The sequence below is a fragment of the Pelophylax lessonae genome (genome assembly GCF_965119305.1).
Source record: "Pelophylax lessonae genome assembly, chromosome: 5".
Lineage (NCBI taxonomy): Eukaryota > Metazoa > Chordata > Amphibia > Anura > Ranidae > Pelophylax > Pelophylax lessonae.
In genome coordinates, this window is record NC_138772.1 from 276510890 (window position 1) to 276528073 (window position 17184).

Here is a 17184-nt window from a genome sequence, read left to right on the forward strand (position 1 = left end):
GGGGGTACCAGTGACATTACTGCAGTAATCAGTGCTATATATATGCACTGTTACTGTAAAAATGACACTGGCAGGGAAGGGGTTAATTTTATTGGAGAGGGAGGGGTTAGTGTATGCCTGGTGCTTGCTGACGTGTGGGGGGGGGGGAGGTGACTATGTGAGCCAGGGACAGATCGGAGTGTTCAGCTATGCTGAACACTCCGATCTGTCACTCCCTGTCACTTGGGAAATCCGCCCGCTTGTGTTTACGCAGGGGGGCGGATCTCCACACTAGATCCCCGACGATCGGGGCAGAGCAGCGGCGATCTACGTCGTCAGACGATAACGAGCCACTTTGCCGCAGTAGTACTACGGTACTCAGTGGCAAAGTGGTTAATTACCATGGCACCATTCTGGCCTTTTTAATAGAAACATTAGTGCTGTTCATGCTTTTGTAACATAAGATTTCTGGTAATACATAACTAATCTGCTATTCTAAGGTAGCTGTAGCCTAGGTTATTATTATACAGGATTTATATAGCGTCAACAGTTTGTGCAGCATTTTACAAAATAAAGGGATTCCTTACAGTTGCAACACAATTCAGTACAAGAGGGATCAGAGGGCCCTGCTTGTGAGAGCTTACAATCTAAAAGGGAGGGTCACGTGATACAAAAGGTAATAACTGTGAGGGATGAGCTGATGGAAGAGGTAAAAAGCACAGTTTATTAGGTTAAGTTGGGATAAGCCTCCCTGAAAAAACGATTTTTTAGGGATCATCTAAAGGTGGACAGAGTAGTAAGTAGTGGGACAGATTAGGGTAAAGAGACTCTGAAACGAGACTGCGGAGAAATCCTAGAGGCAAGCATGGAAGGAGGTGACCAGGGAGCTAGTGAGCAGGAAGACTTGGAAGGAGCGAAGAGGACAGTTCAGATTTTGTGTACAGTATTGTGTTAGTATTTTAATATTTTATTTTTTGAGAATGAAAAAGCAAGTGGAGGGATTGGCAGAGAGAGGTGGCAGACACTGAGCAATTGGTAAGGTGGATGAGTCTGACACCAGCATTCATGATAGACTGAAGCACATTAGCCTATGTAAGAGTAAGCCAATGAGAGGAAAGTCGCAATAGTTAAAGCAAGAGATAACCAGTGAATGAATTTGTAGCTTTGTGGAGTCATTAGCTAAGAAGGAGTGCATGTTGGAGATGTTTCAGATGTTAAGGCAGCAAGATTTGGATGTAAGGCTGAAATAAATTTAATAAAAGAGGGGGAAACCTGGCAAGAGGGGAGAGCTGATAGCAGTGTCATTGATCTCAATGAAGAAGTCAGGGAAAGGGGCATGATGGTAGGAAATATTATTGGTTGTATGTCATTGTATGTGTTTCTAAAATGATATATAAAATAGCTGGTTTTATAGGTCTTAAAATTGAGCTATCTCCTATCCTAATTTGTTCTTACCTACCTGTTATTACCAGGCCTAAATACAGTACATTGGTAAAAGTTTCATATTTCTGCAGCTTTACAGTGAAGAATCTTTAGTTACCTACCTATCTAATAGAATGCATGAACCTAAGCCTACCCCAGGCCAGTACTAAACGCAGTAATATATAAACTTTAAAATAGTCCTTGGCTCTGCAGCTGAAAATAGAACCACTACTTTTAGATCATGCTGTGTAAATGTACAGGTTTAGAATCACAATGTTTCTACTTTCAATTTAGTGAAATATAAATCAGGGAAATGCTTACATCTATTTGTGATTATTATTTATGTCCGTTGTATATAAATCAGTTAGTCTAGTAAGTTTTACTTGCAATCTTTATTATCAAAAAACATCTCCTAAGTATACCACATGAGTTTTACATCTGTGACTACAGAGCTAAACCCCATTGAGAAGGCCATTATTGCCACTGATGTGATCCCAATAGATTGTGAGATGTGGCTTTGCTCTGGGATATGGCAAAGCCACAATATTAGAGAGGTCAAGCTAGTAACAAAGTACACCTAGGATCAGGGAAAATTATTGAAGAGAGTTTTCTGCAAATTAAAAGTCATATCAAAGATCTGAGTTTATGTGATGACTGAGGCTATGCGACTTTCAACAACTTTGTTTAAAGTGCTGGATCCCACCAAAACGAATTATATCTCTTAGACGGAGTCAACACTGAAATCTGATTGGTTACTGTGGATGCCTGCACTTTTTGCAGTTATTACATATTTCTATTAAATAATCATGAATGTTTTACAATCTATTATTCTAACATCAAAGCATAGAAATAAAGGCCAATACAAATGGTTTGCACAGACACCTAGGGGGTTGATTTACTAAAACTGGAGAGTGCAAAATCTGGTGGAGCTGTGCATGGTAGCTAATCAGCTTCTAACTTCAGCTTGTTCAATTGAGCTTTACCAATAATCCTGGAAGCTGATTGGTTTCTATGCAGAGCTGCACCAGATTTTGCACTCTCCAGTTTTAGAAAATCACCCCCCTGATGGCCTAGTATTGTTATCTTTACAGTATAATTATACTTATCATCACTGCTAATCAATACAGTAATATTGTTAGGATTTGCGACTGGTGCGCCATGGGCCAGGGGGCGGAAGATGGACCACACCATACCCCCCCCCCCGGACCACACCAGCTCGCACATTATACCCCCCCCCCATCGCCGTCTTACTCACCCTGGACTGACGTGGAGGGCAGGTAGCGGCGGTGGCTTCCCCTGCGTCTCCTCCCTCCTCCTTGGCCAATAGCACGGCCTCTCCTTTCAGCCAATCGGGAAACGGATCTCAGGACCCGCTTCCTGATTGGCTGGGAGGAGAGTCAGTGTGATAATAGTGAATATTCATTTGCTATTGTCACACAACTGTATGGGCTCAGGGCGCAGTACTCTGCGCCCCGAGCCCACCCTTTTTTGAAGCCTGTTAGAGCCTCTGGCTCTAATCACGTGCTTAAAAAAAAAACCCCATTGGAATTCAAATGTCCGGCACCCTGCATGTAGATTAGGGGGCCAGACGCATGGATAGGGGGGGCAGCACCCTTGCACCCCCAGTGGACTGGCCGCCACTGATTGTTAGATTAATTACTGAGACAAACAAGGAGGCAGAGCCATTGCTGACCTCCCCTTATGCAAAAGTTAGTTGCCTGGCTGTCATTCTAAACCTGATGCTTTGATACTTTGAACTACTGATGCTCTAAAAGTATACAGATACTGATTTTTTTCCAAACTTCCTGGTCTGCATGCCTATTCAAGATCAATGAAAGTATTGAAGCAAGAGGGTCAGAGTTAGGGCCAAAAAATTTGCATTCTCCCTTCCGCACGCGTGACGTCCCATAAGGGAAGGGACTTCCTCAGCGGCTTGTTCACTGAGGAAGGAAGTCCCTTCCCTTATGGGACGTCACGCGTGCGGAAGGGAGGAGCCGTGAAATCACCCGCTGTCTCACAGAGCCGCTGGAGGAAGTGTATGACTGTTCAGCAAGAGAGGATGTGATGTGCCTGCTGAATGCTGTTATTAAGTAAGAGGCTTTCTTATGTTTTAATTATTAAATGTGTTAGACATACTTCACTATGTGCGATCCCTTGCCTTTCTTTGAGTCACACCACTAAGAGAGCAAGCTTTTGGATTGTCTAATCGGTATCCCCTGGAGGTATTTGGAGCAACTGGGATCATCCCATCCATCCACTCTGCCATAGGTGTTATTGCCAGTGTTCAGTTGCAAGTGGAATCTGTCCTGGTGTTTTGACCCTTTGTGGTCAGCGCTTTGAGGTGAGAGGCCATTCTATCTGGTGGTGGATTTGTAGTTTCTTTCAATAAAAGCTTTATTGAGAAATTTAGTCAGTAGTAACAAATAGTGCTGTAAACAGTATGGTAAAGCATCAGCATAAAATACAGAGACATAAGACCACAGCATTGGCTCTGAGTGCATCTTTATCCACACGGGGCCCTTCCTCCTTTGCATGGACTATATTTCCTATTCAATTGATTCATTTTAGTTTTAGCGCTGCACTAATTTCCTATCATTGTTTTTTTTGTGGTTATTTAGATTAACTTTGAGTGTCAGCTGCTTTTGTCTTTAGTGGAGGTGTATGCGCTGATATATTTTCACTTTTGTACATTCCACTTAGAGATCAGCAGTCACCATGAAAAAACCCTTTATAACTAGTGTGTGGAAATTGTATGCATACTTGGAAAGCGGAAACTGCCCCTATTACACTTGTGTGTATGAGCACTCACACATGGTCAGATAGAAAAACATGTCTGCTTTTAGTTATCAATATTAACTATTATTAGTGATAACAATAGAAGCTCATTCTGACTATTTGGTCCAATATGGTGTGGTAATGCATGTGAGGTAAGTGTTTTGTATTCATTTCAATAGGATTCCAACAGACCAAAATTTGGACCAACACAAATTTTGCCATAACCTCCCACCACAGTGCATGGTGGTGTGTTAGGTTTTGTGGTGCACTGCAACACAGATGTTTTGGATGTGAGTTGACTTAGGGCATTGGGCTGCCATTCAAATTAGCTTGTAACTTGTAACTCAAAATGAATGACACCGCAATGTATCGCACTACACTGCAGTATATGTTTGTCTATGTGCATTGCAGCGATGCCTATTAAAATGTGTGTAGGTCCTTAGAGAATGGTTGTCTTTACACTATAAAAGGGGGCACATTATGTGGCCACTTGTGTGGGATTGTGGCCACCTGGTAGAAGTTTGGTTAGTTAAAAGCATAGGGCTATAGGTGTACAGTAGGCTAGTGAAAGGTTAAATTTACCTGAGCATTGCAGCAAATATTAGCCAATCAGTGTGCAGGGAGAGTTTCTGGCAGCCTGGGCAGAGGCTATATAAACCTGGTTTGGGCTAGAGTGCTTCCTTTTGCACAGAAGAGCAGCAAGGAAGAATTTTCAGCCAAAGAGTCCCAGAATTGCTGTCCCACCTGCTGCCATGGAGGCCCTGCTAAAACAGCTGATAGAGAAGGCGGAGAGTGCGGGAGGTGAAGCATGGCTGAGGCAGTGTCTCTCAGCGTCCGGAGCTGAAGAGAGAATGCCGGCGGAAGCGCATCCTGTTTCTTCACAGGCAGAAGCGCCTGCAGCGAGGCCGAGTGTACTTACAGTGCGGGAGACGAGAGCGCGGAGGAGCCGGGCCCCAGAGAGGGAGAAGACGCCAGAGAAGCCAGCCAGTGTGACGGACAGTGAGCCGCCGTGCGGCGCCATGGATCTGAAGACGGCTCAGGCGCGCATGCGCCGTACATCTAAGAAGAGAAGAAGAGCCTCCCTATCTCCAAGAAGGGGTGGCGGAGGGCGGGCTAACGCCTGCCAGGCGGACCCAGAGAAGGAGAGAGGGCGTCTGCCATCTCCACAGAGGAGCATTCCTGTAGTGTCCAGAACGCCTGCTGTGGGAGTGTCTACAGCACAGCATGGAACACTAGGAGCAGCCCCCAGCGTGCTAATGGAGGAAGCTGAGCAGCGACCTGTTCTCCCCCCAGCAGCTGGTGAGTTATGCAGGGTTCAGGATTTGTCCTCATTGATTAACTCTTTGTCCTCTCTAGTGCAATCTTTCTCTCAAGTCTCCCCTGCTGTTTCTCCTCTCTCTGCTAAGCCTGTTTTGTCTATTCAGCAGCAGCCAAGCTGTGAGCTTAGTTTCTCTCCTGCGGTGTCTACTGTCCCTAATTTGTATGGGGTTAATGTCACAGATGACAATGTTAGCCAGAATATATTTAAAGAGGAGAATACTATGCCTATGCATGCACCTTTACTGGGAGGTAGTGGTGTGCCGGAAGTATGTATGAAAGGTGCGATGCCATGTGAAATGTCACCTTTGGGCTACCACCTGAGTTTGGGAGTTAAAGAAAAAATATGGAAAGGTGATTTTGTAGATTTGTTATCATTGTTGCCTGCACACAAGGAACTGTTGGTTAGGACGGATAAAAGAGATGACAAGCAGGAGGAGGAGCGGCGCAGGGGGGCTCCTAGGTCTTTCCATAACTGGCTGCAGGCGTTTTGTATATTCGCCGGAGTAATGGCAGAAAAGCACCCTGAGAGGTGTGGGGGCTTATTCCAGCACCTGGACCATGTCTTGGAGGCGTACAAGAGCTTCGGGGGGTTGGGCTGGTATTACTACGACGAATCTTTTCGTCAGAAGCTGTCGGTCCACCCCTCTTTAAGATGGGGTATGAAGGATGTGGGCCTGTGGCTGAACTTAATGTCTCCGCAGAGGCAGAATCCTGTTAGGCAGCCGGTAGGAAACATACAGAATGCAGCATATCGCAAAGGTTGCTGCTTCGCTTTCAATGAGAATCAATGTCGGTGGAATGCGGCTTGCCGTTATAAGCACGAGTGTTCGTTCTGTGCGGGCCCACATCCAGTGAGTAAGTGTTTTAGAAAGAACGCTGCTGTTGGGCAAACCACAAAGGATATTTTTCCAAAAAGCCTGCACGCCTGTGAGGCTGGAAAGAATGCGTCCGTGGTTGGACAGGTACCCAAACAGGGAGAGGGCCCGTTTTCTCATTGAAGGTTTTGAGAGAGGTTTCCCTTTGCCTTCATTTGTGGGAAAGGGATGTACAGAGGTGGGCAACCTGAAGTCAGTGGAAAATTTTCCACAGGTGGTTAGGGACAAGATTTTTAAAGAAATCGAGCTGGGTAGGGTGGCGGGTCCTTTTGATCGGCCGCCTTTTGACAATTTTCGTGTTTCTCCACTGGGAGTGGTCCCCAAAAAGGAGCCGAATGAATTCCGGGTCATACATCACCTCTCTTACCCGAAGGGAAGCTCGCTGAATGATGACATCGATGAGACTCTGTCATCAGTATCTTATGCCACGTTTGAAGAAGCCATAGCTAAGATTCGGCTTTTCGGGCAAGGGGCATTGTTGGCAAAGGCGGACATAAAGTCCGCATTTCGACTTTTGCCTATATCACCTTTGGCATTCAATTCTTTGGGCTTTCAGCTGGAGGGTTTGTATTTTTTTGACAAAAGCCTCCCTATGGGATGTTCTTTGTCCTGTTCGTATTTCGAAACATTTTCTTCTTTTTTGCACTGGGTGGTGTCAGCCAAGTCAGGTAGTGTGGGAGTGCTGCACTACCTGGACGATTTTTTGTTCGTGGGCCCACCAGATTCGGTTGATTGTCTGTCTTTGTTGCAAACCTTTAGGACAGTGGCGGAGGACTTTGGGGTTCCTCTGGCGGAAGAAAAAACTTGCTTGCCCGCTACAAAAATGATATTTTTGGGTATTCAGATTGATACCGAACGCATGGAGTTTTGTTTGCCTATGGACAAGGTGGCAAGGTTGAAATCTCTGGTACAGTCATTCATGTCGCGGAGAAAGGTTCTGTTGAAAGAAATGCAGTCCTTTTTAGGTTTGCTAGCGTTCGCGTGCAGAATTATGCCCATGGGTAGGGTGTTTTCCAGACGTCTTTACCTGTCCACTTCGGGCTTGAAGGCCCCATTTTCCCACATCAGATTGACTAGCGACCTTCGGGAGGATTTGTCGGTTTGGGCGGAATTTCTTGAAATGTACAATGGTCGTTCATTTTTTCAGGAAGAGTTTGTTTTTGCCCCGGATTTCCGCTTGTTTACGGACGCGGCGGGTTCTAAGGGCTTCGGAGCAATTTGGCAGACACACTGGTGTTGTGCAGGATGGCCGGATTCGTGGAGGATTGGAGGGCTGACGAAGAACGTGGTTTTGTTGGAACTGTTTCCGATATTAGTGGCATTGGAACTATGGGGTTCCTGTTTCGCGAACAGAAGGATTTTGGTGGAAACTGACAACATAGGGGTCTTGTTTGCGGTAAACTGCCTTTCATCCAAATCTATTCCTGTAATTAAGGTGCTCAGGAGGGTTGTCCTTTTGTGTTTACAGTACAATATATGGTTGAAGGCAAAACATACACCGGGTGTCTTGAATAATCTGGCCGACGCTCTATCTCGGTTTCAGATGGACCGGTTTCGCCAGCTGCTGCCGGAGGCGGACGAAGAAGGTACCGAGATTCCGAGCCGAGTGTGGACAGTTGTTGGGACCTAGTCGAGAGAACGATAGTGGGATCAGTGGCCCCGAGGACATGGGCGAGCTACGCTGCTGCCTGGAGAAGTTGGTTGGCTTTCACGGAGGCGAAGGGCCAGATGGAAGGTCGACCGGAGGAATGTTGGGTTTTGGAGTTTGTAGGTTCTTTGATGCAGCGGAAACTGTCTTATAGTCACTTGCGTAAGACACTGGCGGGCATTTCCTTTTTCTGCCGCTTGAAGGGTTTTCCGGCTTGTACATCTTATTTTTCAGTACAGCAATTATTGAAAGGCTATAGGAAGGAAGTGTCGGTAATAGATGACAGGAGACCTATTTCTATTGAATTATTGGGGGATATCTGCGGTATGACTTCATCAGTATGTAGTTCCGTTTACGAAGCACTGTTGTTCAGAACAGCTTTTGTCTTGACCTTTTTTGGGGCGCTGCGCATCTCGGAGTTGATACCGTTATCAAAAAAAGCAGAAGGGGGCCTTTTCTATGATCAGGTGGTGGTGGGCAGGGAAGATATCGGGATTTGGTTACGGCGCTCAAAGTCAGACACCTTGGGGAGAGGTGTGGGGATTACTATCAAGGCCCAACAGAATAAGGATATTTGCCCGTTGAGTATGGTTAAAAGATTTTTGAAAGTAAGGCCAGTTTGTGGTCGACATTTTTTAGTTCACCTGGATTCTACTCCTCTAACGAAATACCAGTTTGACTTCATTCTACACAAATGCTTAGAGCGGCTGGGTTTAAGTAATTTTAGGTTTTCCTCACACTCATTTAGGATAGGGGCAGCATCGGAGGCGGCTAGGAGGGGATTTTCGGATAGGGTAATACAAAGTATGGGAAGGTGGAAATCTAAATGTTTTAAAGTATATGTAAGGCCTAACTTGTTTGTTTGAATTCTCCAGGTTCTCAGCGAGCAGTCTGGATACTGGGACACTCCTTTATTTTCTGGGCGAGAAAGAGAGCATCGCAACGTGTTTACAGTACAAATTTAGCTCTACCTCCGGAGTTTAGATTGTTTTGGAAAGGAATTAGAGGCCTGCAGTGGCACCAGCTGTACTTTCATTTGTCTAGATTATTCCAAGTTTGGCCTCCTCCGGCCATTGTGATTATCCATGCTGGGGGTAACGACATTGGTAATATTAAGACATTAGATTTATTAATTAAAATGAAACAATATTTACATTTATTTTCCCTTTCTTCCCCTGGGACGGTGGTGGTGTTCTCCGAGATAGTTCCTCGGCTTCCTTGGCTTTCCTCATCACAGAGGAAGGTTATGGAGAAGATGAGGAAGAGGGTCAATAGGGCGATGGAGAAGTTTATGCCGTCTATCGGCGGCTTGTCCTATAGGCATGTAGATTTGGAGGGTGGCATCCAGGGGCTTTATCGCCAGGATGGCATTCACCTTTCAGATGTGGGGATTGATATCTTTAATCTAGGGCTGCAAAATAGCATTGAAAAGGCCGCGGTGGTGGGGTAGGGCCGTCCTTGTTGCTCAAGTCCGGCTGGTGGGGACATTGTATTTCATATGGTATTTGATTTGATTGATGCTCGAGTTGTTCTATAACTGAGCAATTATAAGTTATTCAGTTTGAGTGTTTTTTACAAGCAAGTAATTTTTATGAATTAATTTATTTCATTTAAACCAATAAAGCGTGCCGCGGCCTTTTTCTTTGCCAAAAAACTTGAAGTCAGTGTTATTATTTATATTAAATTAAGTATGGTTAAGCGGGAGTGTGGCCTACAATTCCATATAAAAGGGGGCACATTATGTGGCCACTTGTGTGGGATTGTGGCCACCTGGTAGAAGTTTGGTTAGTTAAAAGCATAGGGCTATAGGTGTACAGTAGGCTAGTGAAAGGTTAAATTTACCTGAGCATTGCAGCAAATATTAGCCAATCAGTGTGCAGGGAGAGTTTCTGGCAGGCTGGGCAGAGGCTATATAAACCTGGTTTGGGCTAGAGTGCTTCCTTTTGCACAGAAGAGCAGCAAGGAAGAATTTTCCCCGCCCCCCCTCCCCTTTGTCGCGAGCACCTTTGTGTGGTTGGGTCACCCTAGTAGACTAGGGGGGACATTGTATTTCATATGGTATTTGATTTGATTGATGCTCGAGTTGTTCTATAACTGAGCAATTATAAGTTATTCAGTTTGAGTGTTTTTTACAAGCAAGTAATTTTTATGAATTAATTTATTTCATTTAAACCAATAAAGCGTGCCGCGGCCTTTTTCTTTGCCAAAAAACTTGAAGTCAGTGTTATTATTTATATTAAATTAAGTATGGTTAAGCGGGAGTGTGGCCTACAATTCCATATACAAATAAGGGATTTGTCCTGGAAACAACTTAAAAGGCTAGTAAGTCTTGTGTTTGACCACTAACAACTTCATTTTGTAGGCAGTAATTTAACAGGTTCTGATGATGCACTATATTAAAGCCTAGCACCTATATGTACAGAGTATGCAAACCCTAACAATGAACTTATTTTATTTGCTCCCTTTTGGTCTGTTGTACCAAAAAAAACATTTTTTTGTGTCTAAAAATATACAAAAAAATGGTGAACCTGTAACTTTTTTTTTTTTTTTTGCTCACTTGAAATCAGTTAACAGCCCAGCACAATTCTCTTTGGTGGACTAAAGAACATTTCCCACTATGTTATAGAGATCAAGAGAGCAGTTGTTCTGTAGTCCTAACATACTTCCACTCCTACGGTGAAAACACTGCACCTCCATAGATACTGTACAGTGACTGAGTGAGTGTTGTCAAACTAGGAGAGGAAGCGCGTTACTGACAGGAGTCCAGATGAAAGTGAAGGGAAAAAGAAAACTATTTCAGCCACCACATCTAAGTATTGTTAAGCTGCAATATATTTAAAGTGATTGTAAAGTCTTGTTTAAAAAAAAAAACATGTTATACTTAATCTGTGCAGTTGGTTTTGCACAGAGCAGCCCGGATCCTCCTCTTCATGGGTCCATCGTCGCTGCTCCTGGCCCCTCCCTCCTATCGAGTGCCCCCACAGCAAGCAGCTTGCTATGGGGGCACCCGAGCCAAGCTGCAGCTCTCTGTGTCCATTCAGACATGGAGCTGCTTTTCAGCTCCCCTTCACTCTCCTGATTGGCTAATAATTGACAGCTGCAGGAGCAAATAGTGCTGTGTCTGTGTCTCAGTCAATCAGGAAGGAGAGTCCTGGATGGCCGAGGGACTCATGGACATCGCTGGACAGAGATGGGGCTCAGATAAGTATTAGGGGTGCTGGGGAGGCTGCTATACACAGAAGGTTTTTTTTTTATCTTAATGCAAAGAATGCATTAAGATAAAAAAAAACCTTCTGCCTTTACAATTCCCTACATATTTGTTCTTGGGTTTAGATACACTTTAAAGGTTTTTCCAGTACACAATATTGAGTGTCTCTTGTCATTTTTCTCTGGTCTAAAGCATAAAATAAGATTCCTGTGAGGACTGTGATTCAGTTGACAGTGCTGTCAATTAAATACCATGCTGGGTCCCTTACACAATGCATTCTGTACAATTTGGAAAATGTAGCTCTTATCACTAAACCTGGCAAAGAAAAAGGATCTTTTTTTCCCCCTTTTTTCTCTCTTTTTTTTATTTTTTTTTCAAAGGATTATGGACTACCAGTCTCAATGATTAAACTCTGTCATTTTCAGTTTCTTATTCATTTGTGACTGTCACATTCTGTTTGATATAACAAGCTTAAACAGGAACTGGGCTGAGACTTCATTTAGTGACAATCTTTGCTTCTACAGGCCCGGAGCTGTGACACCTATAGGTTCTGAAAATTGCAAAACTGACATGCAGCTCCTTGTCTTCAGTAGAGGATGATGTGATCAAAGACAAAATACACAAAATTCTGTAAATACAGTACTTAATCTTTTTCTTATTTTCTTTTATATAATCTGCTTGTAAGCAGTCGTTCATGATTTGATCATATAAAACAGGATCAAACTATATAATGCTAACAGTATAATGGCTAATTTGAATACTTTTGTCACAATAATCTTCTAGTGTAAAGGTTTTACATTTGGCAAGAAAAAAAAGTTACCAAAAATAACAATTATCTAAGCCAGAGCAATATTCTTCTCTGGACAGAAATCACCTGTTATCGTTAGTGCTGTTTGGCGATTGCAAAGTAGGCAAATACTGAATATTTCATAAATAAAATATTAACTATGTAGTGAGAGATCTATTGAGATATATAAATAAAAGAGGAGTAATGGACAGCCACAGCATTCTACAAACATAACCTTTATATTATGCTGTCAATAAGGAGTTGGACCCAAAAATGCAGTATAAAATATTTCTACAGTCGAGATCCTAATTTGCCTAGCTTGTTTTTGGTCCTATAAGCAAATGCATGTATATTTTTTTCATAGGGTAAAATAATGTTATTAGTGTATTTAAATGTATACAAAGCTAATCAGTGCTTTAAAAGTGTCAGTTACACTCTAAGGAAAAAAGATAATAATTTTGGCCAAGGACTGTCAGTTCTAGTGGTAGGAGAAAGGGAGACTAGCATATCAACAGTCAATAATTGATATAAGGCCTTCTTTAAAGTGAACCTGTTTTCAGGCAAGCAACAATAAAGTATTTATATTTTATTTTCAAGCAGTAAATAAGTTTTAAATAAAAACAGTCCTTACTAACCTCTGTAGCTGCAGGTGCCGTGTAGCAATTCATCCTTCAATAGCAGAATCACTGAAATCCCGTTCTAGTTTAGTTGTTAACAGCTTGCCTGTTTCTCACTGCTCCCTCCCCTGGAGTACATGCTCCATACTTGCATTTGTTTGTTATGAGAGGAAGCAGGGTTAGCAGAGCTATTAGGAAACAGGCTAGACCTGGACTTTGGTGTCTCTGTAAACTTTGATAATGAATTGCTCCATGGTGACTACAACTCCTAAAACTTGTTTTAAAGGTTATTTTCTGCTTGTTAAGAATATGGAAATGCTAGAATGTCCATAGCCTGATCAATTTAGGTGCATGCCTTTTCGCCTTCCTCTGGATCAAAATGTAGGTGTAAGATTGTGTATATGGGATTGTATGGTTGTGTTTTCTTTTTTGTTTTTTATTGATTGAGCTAGATGGACTTGTGTCCTTTTTCAACCTTACTATGTAAGATTAAATAGTTAGCAATCATGGGCTGGAAAAGTGAGATTCAATGTGTTTTGTAAAGGGCACTATAAAATGTTGGTACATAACATAATTTCTGCACTCAGTTTTTACTGTCAAACCTTATTGCTGGACTATAATAAAACACATTTTCAGGAATACATTGCTTGGGTCATTTATAAGGGTGGCCATACAAGGTTCAAATCCAGCAGGAACTGGCCGAGATTCGAACCGTTAATGGGCAGGCTGAAAGTACCAAGTTGATTGATCGATCAACTTGGGTACAACCAGCCAGTCAGATTCTCTAGCGATTATCGCTAGCGACGCCTATAGCAGCAAGCAATATTTACTGTCTTCTGTCAGTGGGGAGGGCTTCCCCCACCATCCCCCCTCCCCCCCCCCCACACACTAGGAGAAGACAATGCAGATATCCTACAGAATGACCTGGACAAAATTACAGAGTGGGCAACGACATGGCAAATGAGGTTTAACGTGGAGAAGTGTAAGGTTTTGCACTTGGGGACTAAAAACATAAAAACACAATACACGTTAGGAGGGGAGCCCTTGGGGGAATCAAAAATGGAGAAGGATCTGGGAGTCTTGGTTGATGATAGATTAGGAAACAGCATGCAATGTCAAGCGGCAGCTTCCAAAGCCAACAGAATATTAGCATGCATAAAGAAAGGGATGCACTTTATAAAAACCACTTTATAAAACTCTGGTCCGACCGCATCTGGAGTATTCCGTCCAGTTCTGGTCGCCAGTCCTCAGGAGGGATGTGTTGGAGCTGGAGAGAGTCCAGAGAAGGGCAACTAAACTAATTAGTTTAGTTTAGGGATTGGAGGACCTTGACTATGAAGAGCGTCTACAATCGCTCGATTTATTCTCCCTGGAGAAGAGACGTCTGAGGGGGGACATGATAGCAATTTATAAATATCTTAATGGGGATCCCAGCTTAGAAAAAAAGCTGTTCATTCGAAGGGATTGCATGAGGACTCGAGGGCATACAATGCGATTAGAGGAGAAGCGTTTTAACCTCAGGCAACGCGGGGGGTTCTTTACTGTTAGGGCAACAAGATTGTGGAATTCTCTACCACAAGAGGTGGTTTCTGCGGGTAGTATGGTGGCTTTCAAAAGACTCTTAGACTTACATCTCAAGGATCAGAACATTCAGGGGTATGTGAGATGATTACAGCCACACACACCTACACAGGTTGAACTAGATGGACTATTGTCTTTATTCAACCTCACCTACTATGTAACTATGTAACAATGGTCTGGCAGGAGGAATTCCCGCCTCAACGCTGTCTGTGTTGATGGGGGAATCAAACAAGTTTCTTTCCTGCAACCGTGGTTGCAGGAAAGAAATTCGCTCTGTGTATGGCTGGCCTAAAGTCCATATTTATAAAGAAGGGAATGTGACATTTACCAAACAGTCACTAGTGGTGACTCATTCACTGTATTGTAAACACACACTAACAAGGAAGATGTACCTGCACTGAGTAGTTTGGTAAATAGGACTGCTTTAGCTACATAATCCCTGCAAGAGTGTTTGCTTTCCCTAGTAAAACAGACCATACTGTCTCATTTTTAGTCTTTGGAAACAGATCCATCCAAAGATGGAGTTGAATAAATCATTGATTTTTGCTTCCAAAGATCTCATTAGTGCCCAATAGCACAGACCCCTAGTCTTTTGACAGGCTGTGCCCGCTTTGACATCCTTAGTTTAAAGGTGTTTGATAAATAGGGCCAATTATATTGTAATTAAATGTATTCCAAGAGTTCTCAGATAGCAAGTTCACCTACGTTTTGTTAATTTAGCCACCTACATTTTTTTAACTATTTCCATTTTGAAAATTTAAACTCAATGAAAACAGTGGTATGTATGGTTTGCAAATTGGAAGTACAGGGCATATTGTGGATGTGGAGCATTGTTGACACCCTTCACACAATAAATTGTGTATATATCCACCTACCCAATCATGTGCAGATTAAATAACTAAAAAGGGATTTGCTTTTTAATTGAATAATTAAAGTGAATGCTTTTTATTTTTTTTTATTTTGCATAGAGTACAGAGGAATTAAAATACCTGTCATGTTGTTATTGCTGTCTGTTCCACGGTTAGGGAAATTCATCCTCTCTAATTGTCCTGTTAACCCTTACCACCAAGAGTAAAAGTGAAGGAAAATCCCAACTTTTGGGTTGCCAACAGAACAGGAATAGAAGGAAATCTTCCAACGTTCGAGTGACCCTGGTGACAACCAGGGATTCCCTCATTTTGGAAGGATTTCTTCTCACTTCCTGTATTTCCTGTTCCACAATCAGAAAATAACTCTCCACAGTGAGACACAGATGCCAAAAAAACCCCCCAAAAAACGGATAGGGGTATAACCCTCCCGTACTAATGAAAAAAACATTTTGCCTTTAGTTCCACCTTAACGCCTATAGTATATCTGCCTTTTTATGTAAAGGATTAAAGAAATAATAGTGCAAAGCAGGCTTGCAATTGTGAACAAGCCTAAAGTGAACTGTACATTTATCCTGATGATGACAAAATCTACAAGTGAGACAAGACAAACTAGCTAGTAACTAATTTCTGTTACTAAAGGCTGTAGGGCATATTTGAAATACATATATGTCAACTATTTTACCTGCCAAAAATAGTTGTGATTCTGTTTAGCCACTTTTGTGATTTACATGAACTATTGCATATTCAGTAGGGCGTCACCAGTTTTTCAGTCACAGTTAAGCGATACAGTGCTGTTATCTTTTTGCCCCCAGCCTGCTGATTGGCCAATCTAGAAGTAGAAGAATAATGAATAATGCTCCTTCCTTTCCTGTAAGGAAGTAACAGTGTTAAAATGGAAGAAAAGAAATACAGCCAGAGATTTACAAAAAGCTAAAATGCTTGAAGTTCAGCTTTCGATAGTAAAGATAAAAAAGGAAAAATCATTGTTAATCCAGCCAAACCTTTTTTTTTTTTTTTCTTCTGTTGTTATTAGTATGTTTTATTTAGTATGGTTGTTATAGAAAAAGTAAATGGATGAGTAAAGGCGTAAAATACGTTGGTCTTACAAGAGTATGAAGCATTTTTTCATTTTTCTTTTTTTTTTTTTTTTGTGTGGAATTACTGTTTATGCCATCTTCCTGATTGTAATGGATTTAATGTTTGCAATTTGTCCATTTAATAAAAATAAAATAAAAAAAACAATCATGATATGTCTGTTTTACTTTCAGGTGCTGTTTACTAATCTTCCCGTAGTTCACGTCTATGCTGTGAGCACTAATGGACCGGCTGATCCAAAGAAACAGCTGAACAACCTCTACTCCTGCCCTGTTTATAAGAAACCACGAAGGACTGATCTCACCTATATATTCTCACTGTATCTGAAAACCACGTATGTTCCTGATCATTGGACAATGAGAGGCGTTGCTCTACTGTGTGATAACAAGTAAACTAGAAGCAAGTTTTATGAGAAAACAAGTTTTTTTTTGTATACTTGCCTATAATTCTGGTGTCACTGATCTGATCTGGGCCGCCATAATCAGTGCTAAACATGATAAATCAACCTAGCACTAGTGTGGAGAACCACTCGGCATATAAATGTAGAGTTTTCCTACTTGTTGTTTTCTTTGCTTATTAAATATACATCAAAGATTACACTGTTGGAAAAACTTAAACAATATTGTGTTTATCATAGTTCATGACAAAATATATAATTTTTGAGTGTGTGTTCTGTAATTTCTGCTTTTAGAGACAAAAGGTGTTCAAACATTGTGTTTAAATGATCTATTTTTTCTAAAGTATACTTTTATAATCACTGTAAATAACTCTGTAAATTGCTGCAATGGACTGTTGAATAAATTATCTTAAACACAAAATAATGTAATAAACTTTTATTTAACTTATCTGATTAGAGATGCTTATTGATGAGAAAGTGCAAGTAATGGGAATTCCTGTATAATTCACAGGCTGCAGTAATGTACAGTATATGCTATCAGTGACCATTTTAGAGGCACCATATTATAGACATAGGTATGCAACACACTGTCATGGTACTTTTTTTTGGGT

The 17184-nt window shown here is 42.0% G+C and overlaps 1 protein-coding gene across 1 annotated transcript in view; it reads left to right on the forward strand.

Annotated features, from left to right (window-relative positions):
- Positions 1–16698, forward strand: part of LOC309556020 (dynein axonemal heavy chain 5-like) — a 468481-nt gene extending 451783 nt beyond the window's left edge. Inside the window, exon 77 of the mRNA XM_082258288.1 lies at positions 16350–16698. Within this exon, the coding sequence (XP_082114414.1) occupies positions 16350–16568 (219 nt within the window). The 3' untranslated portion in view covers positions 16569–16698. The remainder of the gene's footprint in view (positions 1–16349) is intronic.
- The last annotated feature ends 486 nt before the right edge of the window (positions 16699–17184 follow it).